This window comes from Cydia strobilella, chromosome 19 (assembly GCF_947568885.1).
Source record: "Cydia strobilella chromosome 19, ilCydStro3.1, whole genome shotgun sequence".
Lineage (NCBI taxonomy): Eukaryota > Metazoa > Arthropoda > Insecta > Lepidoptera > Tortricidae > Cydia > Cydia strobilella.
Window position 1 is genome coordinate 3,600,294 of NC_086059.1, and position 22,305 is coordinate 3,622,598.

General features: G+C 37.8%; 1 protein-coding gene across 1 annotated transcript; it reads right to left on the reverse strand.

The window, feature by feature from the left end:
• Positions 1-1,859: 1,859 nt before the first annotated feature.
• LOC134750328 (gustatory receptor for sugar taste 43a-like) lies at positions 1,860-21,633 on the reverse strand. The gene is made up of 12 exons (XM_063685491.1): positions 21,448-21,633; positions 21,184-21,402; positions 20,971-21,085; positions 14,742-14,824; positions 13,182-13,292; positions 12,098-12,245; positions 8,989-9,144; positions 5,134-5,280; positions 4,118-4,303; positions 3,592-3,701; positions 2,706-2,867; positions 1,860-2,345 (listed from the first exon to the last, which is right to left on the reverse strand). The coding sequence occupies exons 1-12, from the start codon at positions 21,631-21,633 to the stop codon at positions 2,283-2,285; spliced, it is 1,686 nt and encodes a 561-aa protein (XP_063541561.1). The 3' UTR covers positions 1,860-2,282.
• Between the last annotated feature and the right edge of the window lie 672 nt (positions 21,634-22,305).

Here is a 22,305-nt window from a genome sequence, read left to right on the forward strand (position 1 = left end):
AATAACCACTTTTTATCGACCGATTATTTAGTAACAGACCCATCTATGGTCAAAGTATCGTATTACGTGGTCAACAAGAAGGCCTAAGTTAGATAACAATGTCATTCGCAGTTCGCTCGACGGCTGTTTGTGGAACTAAATTTTTATTCGAAAACCGCCGTTTACGGAAATGTGAAAGTGTGATTTTGCTGGTAAGTAAAAAATTATAAATAATCTTTTTTTTGCTGTGTTTTGTGATACGTATTATGAAATATACTTATTCATTTATTTTAAGTGAAAAATATTTACATTTAGATTTATAACTTTTGGTAGAAGTGGACTTAGTAAAAGTGGTTAACAGCGATAACCACCGTGGCACAATTGTTTTTTGTTACTCGATTTTTTTTTGTAAAAAAATAGTTTCACATATAATGAAAAGTGTTAAATATTCAGGTTTTAAAAGGTACCTTTAGGTAAAAGCTGACTTATTCAAGGTGGTTAACAGCGATGACCACCGTGACACAAATATTTAGGTAATAAAAAAGGTTTAGGTAATAATATACTTCAAAACGGTCATAAATATAATAATTATTTCTGTTTTAGATAATGTATAGAAAAAGATTGACCGATCGAGATATCGAAAACGCTTTAATATATGAAGTTATACCTTCAGACAATGATAGTTTTGCCGGTTGAGATGAGTTAATGCCAGCAGCGGGAGAGCAAACAGCAGTTCTAGGAAATGCAACACTAACTCGCCGACTTATGCATCTATAATAAAACACAAATTCTTTGTACCACCTTCTATAAGGCATGCAGTAGCCAATCATCTACCAATAAGAGGCACATCGCGACGATGCAGCGTATGCAGCACAAAAGCCAAACCTGTCCGCACTGTGTGGAGCTGCAAAATATGCAAAGTACCACTTTGCTACTGTAAAGAGGGAAATGCGTGCTTTAATTCACATCGTGATGTGAATTAAAGCACGCATAAGACCGTGGTCTTATGTATTAATTGATTTTGTTTTGTATATAATACAATATTTTTGCAAATAGGACTGTATACTTGTATCACGGTGGTTACACCTACTAACCACCCTATAAAACACCCCCTTCAAACAGAAAATGAAAAAAAGTCATGGATTTTCATATTATTAACCCAAATCAATAAATAAATGCAAAAAATAAGTTTTTATTATAATAAACAAAAATCTGTGACACAAAGAGTTAAGAACACGGGTATTCGTATCGGCGTGTAACACGGATACCGGGAGCCCTAGTCTGAAGCTGTCGTTATCCAGTTTGGGCCAGCGACGGCGTTAGGTCGTCTAACCAGCGCGTGCGCGGCTTGACTCTGCCGCGCCGCGCTTTCCTGTAGGTCCGGGCTTTGGGTGGGTTTGTCCAATCTGACAGTTGGATTTAAAGCCTGAGCAGTAATATATTGATCATTGTCAAGATGGCGCTGTTCATTCTCATGTATACGGTGACAGCTCAGTATAGTATGAAATAATTAGTTCCATTAAAATTCCGCAACATGGCGCGTGATCATATATTCCTGGTCAGGCTTTACCCGAGTTTGAACTTTGAAGTGACTGACTCATATAGGTAATACTGATTCAATATGTTCTTAATTTAATTGACACAACATTTCATTTCATACATTGTTAGCTTTATTAATAGTAACTGCATGCGTAAAGCACAGTCACGTCTGAAAATAGCGATACGGACAAAGTGCCAAAAATATGTATACACTAACTTCGTCGTGTACATTTGGTACTTTGTCCGTATCTGGAGGCACGGCAGTGTCCCCGCCAAGTCGGGCAAAACAAACGGGCACGGCGGTACCATCCTTTTCTCGAAACTATTTAGGCCATTTTCAACGTTCTGTAATTTTGTGATGGCTATCGATATTTTCAGACGTGACTGTACATAGTATTGTGGCCGGTAATTTGACAGCCGACGTAGATGGCGCTGTACGGCGGGTTGTACAATTTTAGTGCTTGACAATTTTTCACCTACCGCATAATATAATTTTTTGTATATGCAATATAACATTTTACATATTTTCTTACTTACCTACTCATATTTTATGTTTTGAAATAATGACTGCATATTAGGAACTTCAACGAAAAAATCAATGTACCTAAGTAGATATTTTATGACTAGATTAGCATACTATATACTCTAATATAAGCTTTTTAATATGTACACTACTGTATGTATTTTAGTAGGTTATCCTAGACTGACTAGATTAATATGATTTATTTATTTATAAGTTAACTATACCTACGGGTCAGTTCATTTTAACTGTCATATCTTTGGAACTGTATTAAAATGACCAAATACGTAGTCACTGCGCCGATTACCTGCAACAAAAATGGAGACATTAAAAACTGAAACATAATATATAATGTGCGTCTTTAGAGAATCAAAATATTTTAGGACAAAAGGATCAAATATTTTAAATAATTTTAGTGTTGAGATTTTTATTTATTTAAATTTAATTCAGTATAAACATTCTAGTGACGGTCTTGTGTATGCGTGACAAGACCGACATGAATTGAAAATGGGAAAGAGGAAGAAAAGGAGGCTTATGGAAGCGGGTGGTCTAACGTGGCATTTAACGCCTTGAATATCTTGTCATCGACAACACCGGACAGACGGTGTTCGCATCTACGTAAAAGAAGTCCCAACTAAGAAGGAAGGAAAAGCTACAAGAGTCTTACAGAAGCGACCAGCGGGCGGTCCAGCGTGGCCATCCCCAGCGGGGAGTAGGTGACGGAGCGCAGCAAGAGCTGCCGGGAGAACAGCTCCAGCCGCGAGGGAAGCGCGCCGCCCGACGGCGCGTATGTCATCAGCTGGCAGACCAGCTGCTCGGTTCTTTTGCCCTAAAATAGAAGTTATTATTATTATTTTATTATTTATTGATAATAACGATACAGTTATCATAACAGTTGCCCAATGCGATAGTGTAGCAAAATGTAAACTAGAGACATAATAAAATATTTATAAAACTATTTCTAAGTATAACATAACACAAACAAAGTGACTTTGATGAAGTAATTCTCATAACAATGGAACACATCAACCCGGGTAGCAACTTGATTGAGCGTACGCAAGGCTTTCGTCCTTGGAAATTTAATAAACTTCTGCAACTTCATAGCGATCTTAAGAAGTCAGGAAGTTAAACTAACACGTTTGCTGTCCATGTTGTCCAACTGGACACAAAAAACTAAGTTTAAAATTATGCATACATATACCCGCAAAATATTGAAATTAATGACAAAGAGGATCTAATTATCTCTGCTCTACCAGTGACTTTGTAGCATGTGTTTAGTTTATCTTTGATCTAAGTTTGACGTTTTGTTTACGATTGAACGGATTAAACTATTAATAGTTGGCGTAGTCAGTGGGATTCTAAATTGTAATGTCCGCTGTTCTATTCCAATATTACAAACCGGTAATCTGTTAAAGCTCCGCACCAGCTTTTGTGAATCTCCGGCTTTCATATGAATGCCCTGTCGATATTTTCCAGTATGGTGTTATCTTAAGCATCGGTACCTACTATTGGTAGCCATTTATCATTAGATGGGCGAAGGTATAAAAAGTTACCTCAATAACGGTGTAGTGACATGGTTCCACCACGACGAACATGCGCAGCATGTGCGTGACGCACCACAGAAACTGCAGCACCAAGAAGTGGATTCGATTCGTAGATACAACTGAAAGCAAAAAAAATGAACATATTCTTGTTTCTAAGGAATTTTCGTATAAGATTTCGTGCAAAATTGTTTGGTGTTTACGAGACTAACGTAAGCGTTTGAGGACTTTTCACCAATAAGACTCATGCTGCCCACAGAACTTTAAAAAATGTTCGCACTGTACGATAACATGGGCCGATGAGAAAGCTAGGCTCATAAATGGTTAAGCAAGACTCCGAGAGAAATGAAGACGAAAAATGAAGAAGAAGGAAATGAGACGCCAGCTCGATTATTAAAGTTTGTATTAGTTTTAGAAATAGTATTTATGATATACTATTACTTGTTCTGTGGTATACATAACATTGTCTTGCACAAAAGCAACATACGTGTCCTCACTAGAGTCCGCAGATTGATCATAAGGCTGAAAACGGACTCACTGATCTCCATGATAAGGAAGTACGGCGTGACAATAAGATGCAGCAGCGTAGACAGCAGTATAACTATGAGCGGAAGCCCATAGCTCCTGTCGATTTTCTGCACCACTTCACATAAGGAGCCGTGGAGCGCTGCGAGCCGACGGATGGCCTCGCACGGGGGTACGATCAGACGGGGCTCGCCGTTTACTGGGAAGAATAAAATAAATATACATAAATGGGGTAGTACCTGTTGTTGAAGGAAAGAAGGAGTCAAAAGTACTACAACAGTCGGAATTTTGATATATTTCTCTAGGGTTAAGCTAGATTCAGTGGCAATCCGTTTGCTTTACGAATACAGAGACCATAATGACAAGGTGACAAATTAAAAACCGCACGATCGCCAAACCACCACCTTCCGTCGCAAGTTTCGCTCAGAGCTCTTTCTTTTGTTCCTTTATAATCCTTTATAATTTCCTTTGCATAGAGGGGTGCTGGTGCCTACACTTATGTATGGTAGCGAAAGTTGGGTTTGGCAGAAGAGGCATCAAAGCCAAGTCAATGCAGTGGAAATGAGAGCGTTGAGAAGTGTATGTGGGGTGAGATTACAAGATAGAATTAGGAACAGTGTGATAAGGGAAAAGTGTGGACTGAGCGAAGATGTAGTGACAAAAATTGAGAAAGGTATGTTGAGATGGTTTGGACACGTGGAAAGAATGAGTGAAAGGAGGCTAACAAAGAGAGTATATAAGGGAGAGGTAGAAACGGGAGTTGGAAGGGGCAGACCTCGGCGGACTTTCTCTGATCAGATCGGGGAAATCCTGAAGAAAGGCCAGGTCAAGAGCACCCTAAACCGGCGAGCGTGTATGAGGAATGTTATGAAAGTGAAGGAAGCGAAAGAGGTATGTCAGGATCGTAGCAAGTGGAAATCCGTGGTCTCTGCCTACCCCTCCGGGAAATAGGCGTGATTGTATGTATGTATGTATGTATAATTTCCTGGACTTACACCCCCGCTTAAGTTGGAGCCGAAATCTACGCACCGTTTTTCCTAATGATGACGGGGTGGTCGCCCGCGCCGGGCAGCGAGTCGACCAGCAAGCTGACGTTGCTGGCGGAGCGGCGCGCGTCGGCCGGAGCGACGCGGATCGCGAACATATTGAAGGGTGTTGGTTGTTCCAATTTTTCCACTAGAAAATAAAGGGAAGGTGCTGTACTGAGGAAATATTAGGTAGGATATGAAATAGTACATTTTACAACTAGTGTGAAAAGACATTTCACACGTGTTGTAAACGACGTTTTTTAATACAATTGCGAAAAAATAATAAATTAATATATCATTAGTAGAATCATACCACCAAACCAAACCAAAACCAAAAGTACCTATACCTATACAGCTAAGATACGCGAGCTGCCGCAGCCCGCGATACCTTCATACTCGTGCGCGCCCCGGCCGCGGCCGCCGCGGGCCCGGCGCGGGTTGGTCAACGACACCTCCTCATAACTCATGAGGCCCTGATACCTGCTCCGCGCTAAATTCAATTTTAACTGCGTTTCGAAAGTATAGTTTGGAACTAAAAAGTAAAAAGCACTAGTTCGAGAAATTGAGCTTCTCACACGCTACGCAGCCACAAAAAGTACCACTTTTTGAGCAACTGTATTAAAAAATTAATTTAATTATTTACCCAAAATTTTTATTCCCCTACAGCTTTTGTTCCATTCGCGTTTTTGCCCATTCTGCTTTTTAACCAGGCGTTTATGTTTTCAGTAGTTAATTTAATCACACGCGTATGTCTCAGTCGCTTTTTTCCCCAAAGAGTAATATTTCCGAGAACATTTCCATCACTACTTAACTAGACGGAGCCCCGCGAAGCGATTTCTGGGCGGTTTGCCCTTCGGGCATCTGAAGCTACCTAACGAACCTAACCTACCTATCTGTCGACTTAGTGTGACTATCGTGAAAACATTTATCTGCGGGGAAAAAAGCGACTGGGATTTACGCGTGTGATTAAATTAACTACTGAAAAATAAACGCCTGGTTGAAAAGCAGAATGGGGAAAAACGCGAATAGAACAAAAGCTATTGGGGAAAAAAAATACTGGGTAGCTAATCTAACAAGTCAATTTTAGGTTTATTTCCTGTCTGTCACGTCTTTTTCTAGAAGAGCAGAGAGATGGAAGCGACTATTTATGTCTCATATTATAATGCAAACGTCAAATATTTCAAACTTATTTTTCAAACAGCTTGGGTATGGTAACAGCTGTCATCTCCATACAATGTATAACCTTAAAACGTAAAATTGTATTCAGAAGACATCTGGGGCCCTATTCGAGATGCACAACTGTCAGTTTCGGCTTCAACATCAGTTCAACAGTGGAATGAATCATTTGTTCATCAACTGTGGAAAGTATCATTTGGTTGTACACCAAAACTCATTCATTGAAAAAATTATGCAACAAAAATCAACTTTGTTTTCTTACTACTATACGGTTTAAAATGGCTCTGAACTCTGCGTGGTTCGGTTTGGTTTCGTTGTCACCTAACTGTGGATTGCTAATGTCAAATTTACCTATTTGACAACACACGATTTCTTCCATTCAACTGAAGTTCAACACGAAACGTCACTTAACGCATGTCGAATACCGCTCCTGTTCCTGTACCCAAGCTGTTTAAAAAATACTATAATTGGACTCATTTTAACTGTTTACAACACGTGAAAGAAGGTTATCTACACTCGAGAGCAACTAAGTTTCTGTACAGTCGCCATCAGATATATCGGAACGGCCAAGGTGCTCACAAATATCTGAACACGGCTCTCTATTGTCAAGGCAATAGAGTGCGTGTTCAGATATTGTGAACACCTTGGTCGCTCCGATATATCTGATGGCGACTGTACAAAGTGCCTATTTACTTTGTTAACTGCACGTGCAGTTACCAAGTACTTAGCTGATAATTGATACTATGATTGCAGTACTGCAATCATTATAATAGTTATAAAAATTATACTTAATTAGTGACGTAAAAGTATTTAAATTGCCTTAGCGCCACTTGCACCATCCACTAACCCGGGGTTAACCGGTTAAACCGTTAACCCAGTGTCAAATGTACTGGTAACCATGGCAGCTCCAGGTTTAACATGTTAACCTGGGTTCATGAATGGTGCAAGTGGTTTTTAGTTTTCTAAACTGGATTTGTACTTCAGTCGTGATCAAAAACAATTGTTTCAGTAGGGGATGCTCAAACTATCAATAAGTGGATAAATTATTATCCATTATTAGAGTTGAGTTCTGATATTGGTAGCCTTGTTTGTTCGAGATTATTAACGAATTTTCATGATTCCTAGCCTCCATGCCATACATTCAGGAACGGTATAGGAACTAGGGTACAAAAGTCAAGGTGTTACGACTCACAGATATGGCGACGTTTCTAGAGTTTTCCTCCCAAGTGCTATGTCAAGTATGGCACTTCTATGGGATATGTATATATAGGTATACAAAAAAAAAAATATTTTAAACTAATGTTTACAAACATAGGGTGTCGAATCCTCCTTTTAAGTTAAAAAACTTGTGTTAGGAGGTATTCGCTCTTTCATACAGTTATATTCAGCGCTAAAAACAAATACAATATAATCTTAAATACTATTCTTAACTAATTATATGTAATTAATAGCTAATTGGCAATGCTAATTAGTTATTAAGATTTAGATTTTTTTGTTTTTTAATCTAGTTCTAGAGTTTTTTTTTACTACATAATTAGCTATAGCATAGAGTAACTTATAACTTAGAGCGGTACTGTCATAGTAAATTTTGTAACCACAGTAAATTCACTGCCATCTGTCGAAACACTTTAAAACTAAAAATGAAGATTTATAAAAATACGATAAAATGTATTTAAATATGGATAAATGATTTTTTTTATTTGCATTAATTATTTTTATAATTTTGACCCATGTTCCTTCACTGATATGCGTTAAAATTGTTAAATAACAAACGAAACCGTCAGCGCCCTCTATACGAGAGTAGGCCAAAGGTAGTGGCGCCATCTGATCGAGAATCAAATTTTCGTGATTTTCGAGGCCCGTTTTTCCCTTAGACTGTATCCATCTATTACGGAGTAATATCTATCTTTGGCTATAGCAAGATACTTATTTTACTTATTTTATAAAAGTGAGCTAAAAAATAACATAACAAAAAACCAATGTCTATGTATGGAAATACACGTACAATACTTATTCGAGCCGCACGTAAACGTATATTTACCTACATACACATACCTACTCAAGTGATTTACCTATCCTATCCTATCTATTCTATGAGTGATTCAGTTTCATCATAGGTTTTACTTTTTAACCAGGTTGACAAAAGTGCTTTGCACTCTCCATAACTTTTTGTGTAAATGTACAAAAGGCGAACTTAATGCCATGAGGCATTACGTCAACGCCAATAGAAATCAAGAGGTTCCTTGCTCGGCATGGCGAGGTATCTAGCCGTGAGCGCGATAGCGTCACAGACAGCGCTGTGTTGCATTGCACGCTATCTACATATGTCCATTTTCGCTTGACCAATGATAGGGTGGCTAAAACTAAGTGCATTCCCGTTGCCAGGGAGGTTTTGGGATTATACAACTTTTACTATGGGACCAACTACGAAATCGCGAAAAAAAATTTACCCTCCCATAGAAAATGGACCTGCCAAAATGTATGAAACGGGCATATAAAAAGTGGCTCAGTATAATACCAAAACATTCTCAAAACTTCCCTGGCAACGGGAATGCACTTATTATTTAGCCGCCGCGTATAATATCATTGTGCCGGAAACTTTCTGTCTTGCAACAAATAGCATATACTTTCCTGTGTTTCTCTCCTCACAAAGTGTTAAGTAAAGTGTCATGATAATTACGCGGTATGGCGACGTGTCGCGCCGTAAGCGCGATGGCGTCGTTGACTGCGCGGAACCTGGTGCGCACGGATAGCGCGGTGAACGCAAACTGTAGCTCCAGCACCATTACCACGAACCACAGCAGGTAGAAGGCGATGTAGTTCGTCACTATGTCCCCTAAGAAAAGAATTAACATTTTTAAATTCGTTAGAATACTCCAGTCCTAATAGCCTGCGGTATCTCCGTATCGTTACGACCTTCAAACAAAGAGCGTACGAGCTCATCTTATAGGCCGGTAACGAAGTCACAACTCCGGTGTTGCGGGTGTCCATGGGCGACGGTAATCACTCACCATCAGGCGATTCGTCTGCTCGTTTGCCTCGTAAAAAATGGACTACCTACGTATAATTTTATCAAAAACACAGTATATGCTTCCGTCCATTTCCGACGGTGTAAGATCAACCTGAGAGGGGTTTCACATTGTCCGATCCCATATCGGATGTCGGATGACCTTAGGAAAAAACAGCCACTAGAAAATGCTCTATGGCATCAATCCTTTTATTTTTGCATTAATAGGGTTGTTTCCGGAGGGATGAAAGTCATGTGACGAGAAAGGTATTAAGAATGAATGTGGAGGGAAGTACGAGGAGCGGAAAACCGAGAAAAAGGTGGATGGACTGTGTAAAAGATGATATGAAACTAACGCAAGTGAATGATGAGATGACGGGTGACAGAGATGTATGGAAGAAAAAGACATGCTGCGCCGACCCCAAGTGAATGGGACAAGGGCAAGCGAATGATGAATAGGGTTGTTTCCACATGTTGAATTTTATAACTAGATCTAGCTAAATAGATAGAAAATGAGCAAATTATTACAATAAATTGGAAACTTAAAAATATATGGGAATAATAAAAAATACAAGGCTAATAAGGGTTTTGTGTTATACAAGGATAAATTAAGTAGGTACATGAATAAATATAACACTTTAAACTCTCGCGTTTTGTACACATAATTAATGTAATTAACGGGCAAAAAAACCCCGGAAATGTTGGAAATAAGGTAAAATAATGAAATAATGTATTACATGCATGTCATACGCAACCTTTTAAAGTAGTCAATTCAAACCTATAACATTCATTGGTTTGAAAAACATAATTGAAAACTACGAGTATACATATAAAGCGTTTGTACGATAAGTGGTATTTCAAGAAGATAATTATAGATGCACACTTGACGTATGCTGCTTTATCATGGTACCTATTATATACATTATACTATATACGTGTTTATCTACTTAAACCATAAATTAAATAATTGATCGTTACTTACAATGGCTGCTAGCCGAGACTCTGCTCGGTTATCTTAATGACACAGACATGTATACAATTGACTACTTAAAGCACTAACTTCCCACGGTAATGACCATATTTATTGGAGACATTTTGAATATTTATTGTATTTTTAGTCAACTTTGTCAGAGGCGCGAGGGCGAATCTCCCAGAGCTATGAATATTTTTTCTTAAATTAAATTAAATATTATAGGACATTATTACACAGATTGACTAAGTCCCACGGTAAGCTCAAGGAGGCTTGTGTTATGGGTACTCAGACAACGATTTATATAATATACCGGGTGTTTCCTGTAACAGGAGCAATAAATTAAGCTGGAGGCTGTACTCCTCAAACTGACCAACATTTGTTCAGCAACTTTTTAAAATTATGAAATTAAATACTTAAATACATAGAAAACACCCATGACTCAGGGACAAATATCTGTGCTCATCACACAAATAAATGCCTTTACCGGGATTCGAACCCAGGACCATCGGCTTCACAGGCTGGTTCACTACCCACTAGGCCAGACTGGTCGTCAAACCGTTCCAGTCCGGTCGGTTTCTTCATAATTATCAATTCAAAAATTGCGATTTCGTTGTTGCAAATAGCTGAAAAAGTATTTAGAAATAATTTCATACAATTGTCATCACAGATATATCGGACAGGCCGAGGTGCTCAAATATATCTGAACACGTCTAGCGCCTTGATAATAGAGTTGTGTCCAGATATTTGTGAGCACGTTGGTCGCTCCGAAATATCCGATACCTTTTCCCCTCACTAGCTCGGAAAGTTGTCTTTTATCCTTCAAAACAAGCGGGGAAAAACGCGTTTTATCCACTAGTGGGGAAAGTAATTTGACCTTGGACGGAGCGTGTTTAAGTAGCTTGACAGATAACAAAACGTAAAACGCTCATGATAATGGTTCGTTCGATATTAAATATCATAAATGGTTGGTTTGAGAATCTAATAAAAAATACCAAATTTAGCTTTATTTAATGATTTTAAGTCATAAACCTTAAAATTCCATAAGAAACGTTTGTTTTTTTATAATGATGTTAAATATAATTCTGAACGCACAAGTTAAGTCGATGCAATTTCAAAACGCATCGTTGACATTTTTATACGTCATAAATGTCAACATTGTCAACAAGTTTTTTACTTAAAAACTTTTCTCACCTACTCGTGTAAAAATACATAACTTCCAGAGTTTTCTGTTAAAATATCGTAAAAAAATGAGTGATTCCAGTGATGAAGATGATCTAACGCCTGTGGATGTTGCACTTTCCTCGCTATAGTGAGGGGAAAAGTTTTGTGTTACACACGGGTGTAAATGTATTTTACTTCTCGTGTGTTTAAACACTCGCTACGCTCAGGATTCTATTTTAGAACCACTCGCTTCGTTCGTGGTTCAACTATAGAATCCTTTCGCTTGCTCGTGTTTCAATTCCACACTCGCGGGTAAAATACAACTCTGCACCCTTGTATAACAAATAACTATTTCTATTTGTATGCCTTTATTTTGTAAAATGGACATTAATTATATAAAAAATATTTTTATTTTTCAAGAATTTTTGTCACCCTATTCAGTCAGAAAAGTCTGCAGAGATTTTGACAGCATACGCAGTGCAGGTGTTATTTTAAACGTCAAACTTCTAAAAAATTATGACGTATAAATAACACTGGCACTGCGTGTGCTGTCAAAATCTCTGCAGACTATTATTGGTCCTACTACGATTGTATGTGAGCGGCTCCGTTTCGTGTGACTCTTAAGATGACATAACAACTGTAACTTACATTCTCTGTTAAACTTCTTGGCCTGCAGCACATAAAAGCAGAAGTCGTCTGCGATAAGCACGGTAAAGAAGATGAGGATCGCTAGCAGAATCGCGCAGAGTTTACGCTCATTGGCGAGGGAATATTGGGCTCCTATGCTGTTGTCCACCTACAATCAACAAGTAACTGTCAAAAAATTATTTTTCACCTCAGCAGCTCGAACAAGCCTACTTTCGTCACTGGAGTGAGGAAAGTACGACTTTCCTCACTCCAGGGAGTGAAGAAAGTGCGACTTTCCTCACTCCAGGGAGTGAAACAAAGTAGCTTTTTAATTTAGTGAAGGCCAGTAACTGCCACTTAATACTTTTATTACAATTTATTTTATTTTATTTTTCTCTGTATTATTCTGTGTAATTCGAAATACATTTTAACCTTTGATATGTTCTCACCACTGAGGTGAAAAATTATGTGTGCAACACGAGAGCAAAGTTATTTTACATCTCGTGTTTTTGAGTCCCTCGCTACGCTCAAGAATCTTTCGCTTTCTCGGGACTCAAAATAAACACTCGCAAGAAAAACCAACTTTCCTCTCTTGTTGCACAAATAACTATTGTGACACACACTTGTATTGCTAAACTGTACTCATTTGCATGTCTATCAAGATAGAGTACTTCTTCAGACCTCTCTAATGAGCATAGCCTCGATGTGTTTTTGTTTTTAAAGTAGTTCCATTTCCTACCACCCGACTGCATCATCAGATCAGTTCCATGTTACTCCAATGTTGCTCCAATAAATTATTAGAGTTAAACCAAGAAAAGTCTACAGAGATTTTGACAGCACACCCAGTGCCAGTGTTATTTATACGTCATAATTTCATAGAAGTTTGACGTTTAAAATAACACCTGCACTGCGTGTGCTGTCAAAATCTCTGCAGAATTTTCTTGGTTTAACTCTACAGAGATATACAAAGTGTCCAATCCAAATGAGGCTGTGGAATATTACACAAGGGTATTGAACGTTTAAAAGAATATCAAAAACTTAATGGTTAATATGGTTCATATTTTCTGGCAGAGGTACCAGGGCATCAGAAGCGTAAGTAGCTCACCGACGCGACGTTGTCCATAAACTTGAGCATGTCCCGCATCCTCCTCGGGGCGCCGTACACACCGGCGCCCGCGGTCATTACCACCACCAACACGTCGCATGTCGATACGACCTGCGGCATAAATATAGCTTCTAAAGGTTACATTTGGATTATGATTGCTGCAGGCTTACTGCTCCCCCAGTGTTGCGGTGGCGGGAAATAGCAGATATCACTTTCAATTTCATTGTTTACCTTGTGCAGTGTTGCAAATTTAAGAAATCGGTTTCCAACTCTTATTAATTATCTTAGGTAAAAAAAACCGAGCAAGTGCGAGTCGGACTCGCGCATGAAGGGTTCCGTACCATTACGCAAAAAACGGCAAAAAATCACGTTTGTTGTATGGGAGCCCCACTTAAATATTTATTTTATTCTGTTTTTAGTATTTGTTGTTATACGGCAACAGAAATACATCATCTGTGAAAATTTCAACTGTCTAGCTATCACGGTTCATGAGATAGACAGACAGACAGCGGAGTCTTAGTAATAGGGTCCCGTTTTTACCCTTTGGGTACGGAACCCTAATAAAGTGTCGGTTGATGGTGCCTCTACGTTATGTAAATTTCATGTTGACGTGTAAAAGTGCCCTTGTGGCCTATTATGGTAAGTCATTATCCGCGTCAATGCTGCAGCAGTAAACGACGACTGTCATCCGAATGTCACCTTAGCCCCTCGAGCGGCAAAGCAATATTTTAAATTTTCGCGCCGTGCGGTGCGCAGCCGCAATGCGGCGTGTTTTCCATATTAAAAATGGCGGCCCGCCGCACGCGCGGTTGTCAGAGAGTGTCCCATTTGAGGTAGCTTGCCGCCCGAGGGGTTAAACAAAAGCAGCATTCTGAACATGTTTATGGAGCGCGACGATGCTCAACCGTTGGCAGAGACTGCATGCAGTCGCCGTCTATTTTCATTAGTTTCTTATGTCTCTTTTTATGTCGTACTAACTAGTAATAAAAAACGACATTCGATCCCATTTTATTACAAGCTTTTATTTAACTTGTAAAATACCTATGTAAGTAAGTATGTAATATGTTTGTAACATGTTTGTAAGGGTCAAATCTTTGCAAGTTAAATTTGACCCACTTCCCGGTTTCCGATGAAGCTGAAAATTTGCATACATATGTAAATCGGGTGACAATGCAATATTATGGTACTATCGAGCTTATCTGATGATGAAGACAGGGGGTGGCCATAGGAACTCTGTGATAAAACAATTAACGCAACCTAATTGTGTTTGGGGTTTTTAGAATTGTCTCGAGTACAGTAAGTACAGTCAGCGATAAAAGCTTGTACTAAAAATGAAATTTTTGCCAAAAACTTATTGAACATCCTAACAGGTACCTACCTACTACCTACTACTAGATAACGTGACTGACAGTGATATTATTGAAAGCCAAAATCGTCAAATAAGTTGAATAATACATAGGATATGTGGATAACTGCGACCATCACATCAATACTAACTATACTCATAGAATTAAATAAACTTTCCCGATTAAAATTCGATCATGTAAGTATATGACTGACCTGCGACATCCGTGACGACATCCGCACAGACAGCTCTACCCCGACGTTGATTTCTGTCGCGAGCCCGAAGATTGTGCAAATTACTGAAATTGCATACTAAATTATATATCGGTAAGGTTAGGTGGGGTAAGAGAAATACTTGTTGGGAAAATAAAAAGTTAGAGATACTTAAAGATATCTCTAGAGAGCTCAACGAGGGAGAGGAGTGTTAGGATCGGCAACGCGCATTTAACTCCTCTGGAGTTGCAGGCGTACATAGGCTACGCTATGGAGACTGCTTAACATCAGGCGGGCCGTATGCTTGTTTCACCGACGTAGTATAAAAAAAGATATGAATTAAAAAATTAAATGATAATACTAAAAATAAAACATAAAAAATATTGCATAAATAAAATTAACTTAAAAGTACTAACGTAGAAGGACTTTCCTCATACGGTTTCTCTTGTCCCGAGCAAAATAAACTATGTTTCTCTTACCCCACCTGACCTTTATATAAGTTTTTAAATCTAACTTACCTAGTTGTATATATGATTGATTCACAAAATTTATTTTTTATATATAAATTGGGGCACTACCTGTATGTATCTTTCTATGAAACTTATGGCAAACCTGCATAGTGCCGCCACCGCGCGCACTGGCCGGTTGTAAAAAAAAACTAAGCCATTCGCCCGTCTTTTGTTTTTTTTTTCTCATCAATTTTCTCTTGGAATTTTATTGCAAATAGCACAATTGTTTTATGTAATGTGATTCAATGCTTATGATTTGTGTTAAAAGTTAATATTTATACGAGGACTGCGTCGAATGCAGGTAAAATTTGTATATATGTATAGTATTAAGTTTCTGTTTATGTATAAATTAAACCTAATGACCTATGAATAACCTAAATGAGGCTTGGGTTAGGTTCTGACCCGTAATCTAAGAACGCACGATTGCTGCACCCCTTTATTTAGGTTTAAAACTGAAGACGCATGATTGAAGCTACTTATTTTCTGGATATTCGCTCCTGAAGTTTTAGCCTGCTTGCGCCTGGTGAGCCCGAGTAGCCCGCAGTAGCACCCGCTGCCGGAATTCATCGTTCGGCTCAACGAAGATTGGAATTCGGAAAGGTTAAGGCCAGTGACGATATCTTATTGGTTTCGACTTGCGTACTGACAGAAATTAGTGTAATTTATTGTATATATTTTTACTATTATATTAAGAGTTTTGAATGATTCACGGTTAGTTTCACTAAAAAATCACGTAACAGGTAATCACGGTCTATATCCCGGTCAATATAAGAACTATTATATTGTTTTACTATGAGAACCCAGTTTTCATTTTCTACCGCTCTCGTTATCCGGCTACAAACTAAAAGGTATTTTTCAAAGCAACTGCATTTTTTTTATTTTTATTTATTGAATAAGGAAGCAAATAACAGTTTTTTAGATCATTACAAGACCCATCGTAGGCAAAACCTTATGGAGGTTTGTGTGCCGATGGGGAGTTCGAGAATAACATAAAGAAAAACAATATTATATCCTATATCTTATCATAAATATGATTCTTAGTATACATAGCTTGTGTCGTTAGTTTTTAATAAGTGCATTTTAACGACATTTTTTATATGTTTACCATTTAAATATTTAGCACAAACAACTTCTGGCAGATCATTCAATATTTTAGGTTTTCATTCAATCATGCATTTAGATTTTAGGTACACATATCGTGTTATTGCAGTGGACGACCAAGATAAAGAGTAAAAGCACCTAAATGAGTTAAATTATTATCTAACATTTGCTTAATGAATGAAAGGGACAGATACAGATACTGTACTCGTAAGTACCTCAAAGCTAACCACAATAACACCGTAATGGTGTTGTGTTGGCTTACCGATTTTCTTGTAATTATACCCTTCTTTTCTAATTATCTCTCCTATTAGATAATCGCATGCACCCGGAAAGATGGGCCAAAATGGTTACTGAGTGGGACCCACGGAGCACCATAGACGGTGCAGGCCGGGGTTCAGGCAGACCAAAAAGGAGATGGCGGGACGACTTGGACGCATTCTACCCCAAATGGTGGGAAAATGGCGATGACAGGGTCGAGTGGAGAAAACGAGGGGAGGCCTTTGCCCAGCAGTGGGACACCAAAATAGGCTAATAAAAAAAAAAAAAAAAAAAAAAATTAGATACACCCACGGCGTATGTAATCTCAGAAATGTAATTATAATCCCAGAAAGCTAAGGAATGAATTTTGATTATGATTTTGAAGCGCTCATGCAAAGATAATATTAGATCGCAATATAAATATAATTGGTACTTCCGAGAGTTAGCACTTTAATTTATATATTAAGCACATTCATATCCGCTATTAATGTCTTTAATCATCTGCCTAATGAGATAAAAAGCCTCGAAGGAAATACTTTTAAAAGATGCTTAAAAAACTTTTTAATAGACAGAGTCTTCTATAACCTAAAAGAATTTGATAACTCTGTAAACCTAAATGTATATTAAAATTTAGTTTAAGATTACTTAGTTTAAGATAAAATAAATTGTATGTATATGAAAAGGGTAAAACTGTTGATACCCATAAAAAAATTAGGTACCTAGCTATACTTCTTGTACTTACACAGTTTGAACAATAAATGTTTCTGATTTCTGATATTTCTCATATAAACACAATTTAAAATCTTCTCTTATTTTTTGGTTATACAATCTAAAACTAGCAGATAACAAGACATGAGACTAGCCGAAGGTGGTTAATTAGCAAAAACACAGCAAATCGCTCATCATTAAAAAAAACCGGCCAAGTGCGAGTCGGACTCGCGCACCGAGGGTTCCGTACTTTTTAGTATTTGTTGTTATAGCGGCAACAGAAATACATCATCTGTTAAAATTTCAACTGTCCAGCTATCACAGTTCATGAGATACAGCCTGGTGACAGACGGACAGACGGACAGCGGAGTCTTATTAACCTTATATGATCTGTGGCATAACATTAGGTGCAATAATTTATAAGCTGGAGTTAAGAACAAACTCAGCTTTAATTTATAAATTTAAGTTATTATTTAACTCTAAATAAGCGTTCCTTTTTATATGAAAGATGAAAGATGTCAATCTTTTTTTTTTATTGATGAAAAAACACGAAATGAAATCGTGAGTTTAGATTCGTTAGAAATGTCTTGTCTTGTCTTGTTTGAGTTGTCTGTTAAAAATAAAAAAGAGTCGGCGACAAAAGTTTGTACCATTTTTTGTGACGAAAAAAACCTTATTTATCAATAGTGATGAAGTCAGTATATCATTTATCATTTATCATTTATTTATTGTATTGTCATGTACATAATAGGTGTTACATAATATAAAGTCAGATCATGACACCCTGTAAGGGCACACAATAGTAATATTATTCTAGGCTAATTACATTTACTTATTAGTAATCAATTTAAATTAAAATAAAATAAATGACCGCAAACCTTAAAACGAAATCTAAGAATATATCGTCAAAAATAATTATATTGGTAAATGATTAATTGAATTGATTTGTCAGTTTATTATTAATAGTTATTATTTCAATTTATTGATGTCGTATAATAATAAGTAGCCTAATGGTAGAAAAAAAATGTCAAATTGCAATGTAAAATCCTAATTTCATCAGTGTCTTATTCATAACATTACTACATACTTAGCTAAAATAATAATATAATGTATTACTGGAATTTATTATGCGCATTACATTGCTGTGAATAGTGTGAATAGAGGCAGACCGACGATTTTTATTTGTTATGTTTCTTCGATATCATCAATAAATTCTTGAAGGCTATAGTAGTTTTTATTTATTAGAAATTGTTTGAGTTTATCTATGAATTTTTTTTCAGATGTTTCGTTCTTTATTTTATCTGAGAGCTTGTTATAGATCTTAATAGCCATCATGTTTGGGCTTGCTTGGTACAATTTTAAATTAATTTTTGTTGTAATTGCCAAATTATTTTTGTATCTCGCGGGGTATCGTCGTGGTTGTTCATAGACTTTTGTGAATAAGTGGGGATATTTCCGAACGAATTTGCATATTTCGAGAATATAGATTGATGTTAAGGTCAGTAGTTTGTGGTTTACAAAGAGCGGCTTACAACTCTCTGGGCTTTTGATGTTGCCTAGAATACGTAAGCATTTTTTTTGAAGGATGAATAAATCTTCAATATTTGTAGCATCACCCCAATGTATAATACCGTATTTTAACCACGAGAAGGCATATGCGTAATAAGCATTGAGAGCTGTTCTTAGGTCGGTGCATTTCTTTAATTCTCTTAAGGCGTATATGAATTTTGACAGTTTGTTTTTAATTTTTGTCACATGTGCCTTCCAATTCAGATGCGAGTCGATGTCTATTCCGAGGAGCGTGAAAGTATCGACACACTCGATTTGGGTTCCCATAAATGAATATTCTATTTTCAAGGGGTCTTTTTGTCGGGGCCTAAATTGCATTATCTTTGTTTTTGTGAAGTTTATTTCTAGGTTGTGTTGTTTTAGCCACTGTGTGAGTTTTGTGAGTATGTTATTTAGGTTTAGGCATAGGTTTTCATTGTCATTACAAGAAGTAATAATAGAGATGTCATCTGCAAACATTACACACGCTTCATTTAGGATTTTAGGCAGGTCATTGATGTATATCAAGAATAATAGACACGAGAGGGCGCCACCTTGTGGTATTGAGCTTATCATTGGCAGTGAGTCGGATTTAATTTTATGAATATTTCCGGATATTTTGTCAATATGTTGAATTTCGACGTATTGTACGCGGTTTTGCAGATACGATGAGAACCATTTGTGTGCCTCGCCTCTGACACCTATTCCATATAATTTGTCCAAGAGTATGTGATATTGTACCCTATCGTAGGCTTTGGACATATCGAGTAGAATACCTATTGCGTATCTTTTATTGTTTAGTATGTTTGATATTTCCTGCATGTATTTGTATGTAGCTAAGATGGTGGATCTATTTTTTCTGAAGCCATTTTGGGATTCGTGAAAAATGTTATATTTCTCGCAAAATGAGTATAATCGATCACACATTGCCATGTCAAATATTTTTGCTGATGTTGGTAGGAGTGAAATAGGGCGGTAGTTATTTGTCTCCGTTTTGTCACCCTTTTTAAAGATGGGTTTGATAATTGACGTTTTTAAAATATCTGGGTAGGTTCCTTCCGAAAAAGATTGGTTAATAAGAATGTAGTATGGTATTGTTAGCTCATTAGCACATTTCCTAATAAGTGCAGGCGGTAACTCGTCGTTGCCGTAACTATATTTATTTTTTAAAGGTTTTATTATTTTGTTGACCTCTCTCGGTTCAGCTGGTCTTAGAAAGAATGAGTTGGCCACCGGACCACCGGGTCAAGAACAGGTAATCCGCGCGGGGGGACTCCCCCGGCGGGGGCGCCGACCGATGCAAAAAATGCATTGAAGTGGTTTGCTACCTGATAAGAGTCCGTCGTCGTAAGATTATTGTGGATCGTTAGCTCAATATTATGTTTGGTCGGTTTATTGTTTTTATTAGTGCGTTCTTTTATAACATTCCACATACATTTTGTTACATTTTCTGCTTTATTTATATCCCTTATGTAAGCATGTTTTTTTGATTGCCTTATGATACGTTTTAAAACTTTATTGTACATTTGGTAATGTTTAATTAGAATAGGATCTTTTGAGTATCTAACTAGTATTTGTAATAGCCTTTTATTTTTGCACGAGGTTTTAATGCCCTTTGTAAGCCATTTTTTCCTAACTTTAGTTTTAATTCGAATTTCTGTAACTGGTATGCAAGTATCGAGAATGTTTCTTAAAGTGGTGTCGAATATTTTGTAGTTTAATTGTATGTTTTTGTTTTCTTTGAGGAGAGTTGTCCATTCTATATTTTGTAACTGTAGTTTGAATTTGTTTATATTCGTGTCATTAAATATCCTTTTTTTTACTATTAAATCTGGATTGGTGTATATAGAAATAGAAACATATATTGCAAAAAGGTTGGCGAAACCTGAAATGTTTACTTGACAGTTACATAAGTGACTTTCACACTTTTGACAGTGACGTATCTGTCGTAGTTTTTTTTTGCCTTGAATTCCAGTTTGAGTATAGTATAGCAATTCTCGACTTATAAAACGTGCGTGACGCGTGACCGGTTAAAATTTTCGTTCAATTTTATCGGTACCTGCATTTTTTTCGTGGTCGGAGCTTAAATGTTTTAAAGACTAGCTTACCTAATATTGTGACTAATATGTAACTATATATACACATAGCGCTAGATATAGTGACTGTGAAGCCGTTGGACTGCGTCTCGAACTTAAGCGGCGCTAGACCGAAGAAACTGGATATCTGGAACAAACATCCACATATAAATTAGTAGCCTTAGGTACCACGATTGCCTTACCGCCGGTACCGCCCTTATCCTTCGCTGACTGAACATCCCTTACTCTAAGAATGAAGGCGTGTGCCCCTCCAACCACGCAATGTGTCGACACCTCTGGCTTGGTATTCTCTCCCGGCGTTGCTGCCACCGCCCCATGCTTTGCTGACTGAACATCCTTTACTCTAACAATGAAGGCGTGTGCCCCTCCAACCACGCAATGTGTCGACACCTCTGGCTTGGTGTTCTCTCCCGGCGTTGCTGCCACCGCCCCATCCTTTGCTGACTAAACATCCCTTACTCTAAGAATGAAGGCGTGTGCCCCTCCAACCACGCAATGTGTCGACACCTCTGGCTTGGTGTTCTCTCCCGGCGTTGCTGCTACCGCCCCATCCTTTGCTGACTGAACATCCTTTACCCTTAGAATGAAGGCGTGTGCCCCTTGCCCCTCCAACCACGCAATGTGTCGACACCTCTTGCTTGGTGTTCTCTCCCGGCGTTGCTGCCACCGCCCCATCCTTTGCTGACTAAACTCCCCTTACCCTAAGAATGAAGGCATGTGCCCCTCCAACCACGCAATGTGTCGACGCCTCTGGCTTGGTGTTTTCTCCAGGCGTTGCTGCCACTGAGCCATCCTTTCCAGATGATTCTACACCTAAAACAAAAGTTTTCATCAGATTTGTACTCGCTAGGTTCACGACTTGCAATCATTTAGTGGGATTTCTACGGTTAATCTTATGGAGGAAAATTAGTTCCAACGGTTGCTACTAGCATTAATGTGCGACATTCCATAAGATTACGTGTGCTTGTGACAATCAGTGGCACTTTTCCCTCCATCGGCTTAGCACCTTACCGATACGGCAAGCGTAGACTTTTTCCTGACATTTTGACGCGGTAGGTATTTCATAGTGATTGTGGTTGGTAGGTAATACCTATTACTGATATCGTATCTACATTACCTTTTTATGATTCTACAATCTACATGTTACTTTCGAATAGCGCACCTTATTTAAGAGGGGGCTAACGCAAAATTTTGATTTGGCGTTAGCTTAATATTGAATTTTTACACGTTTTAATCAAGGGAAAATGGCGTGAAAAAATTGTCACGGAGACTAGACTACATTTTCAAGGGCAGACGCCAACCAAAACCCTAAAAGGTTAAAGTTGGTTTAATAGGAAAAAATCACGA

Bases quoted from the DNA above. Each gene is read 5' to 3' on its own strand.
- LOC134750328 (XM_063685491.1), bottom strand. From the start codon at position 21,633: ATGGGGCGGTGGCAGCAACGCCGGGAGAGAACACCAAGCAAGAGGTGT. The intron at 21,086-21,183 runs GTAAGGGATGTT...TGTTTGTTCCAG, and splicing joins CACACGCCTTCATTCTTAGA to ATATCCAGTTTCTTCGGTCT. The intron at 5,281-8,988 runs GTAATTATCATG...TTTATTTTCTAG, and splicing joins GCGACACGTCGCCATACCGC to TGGAAAAATTGGAACAACCA.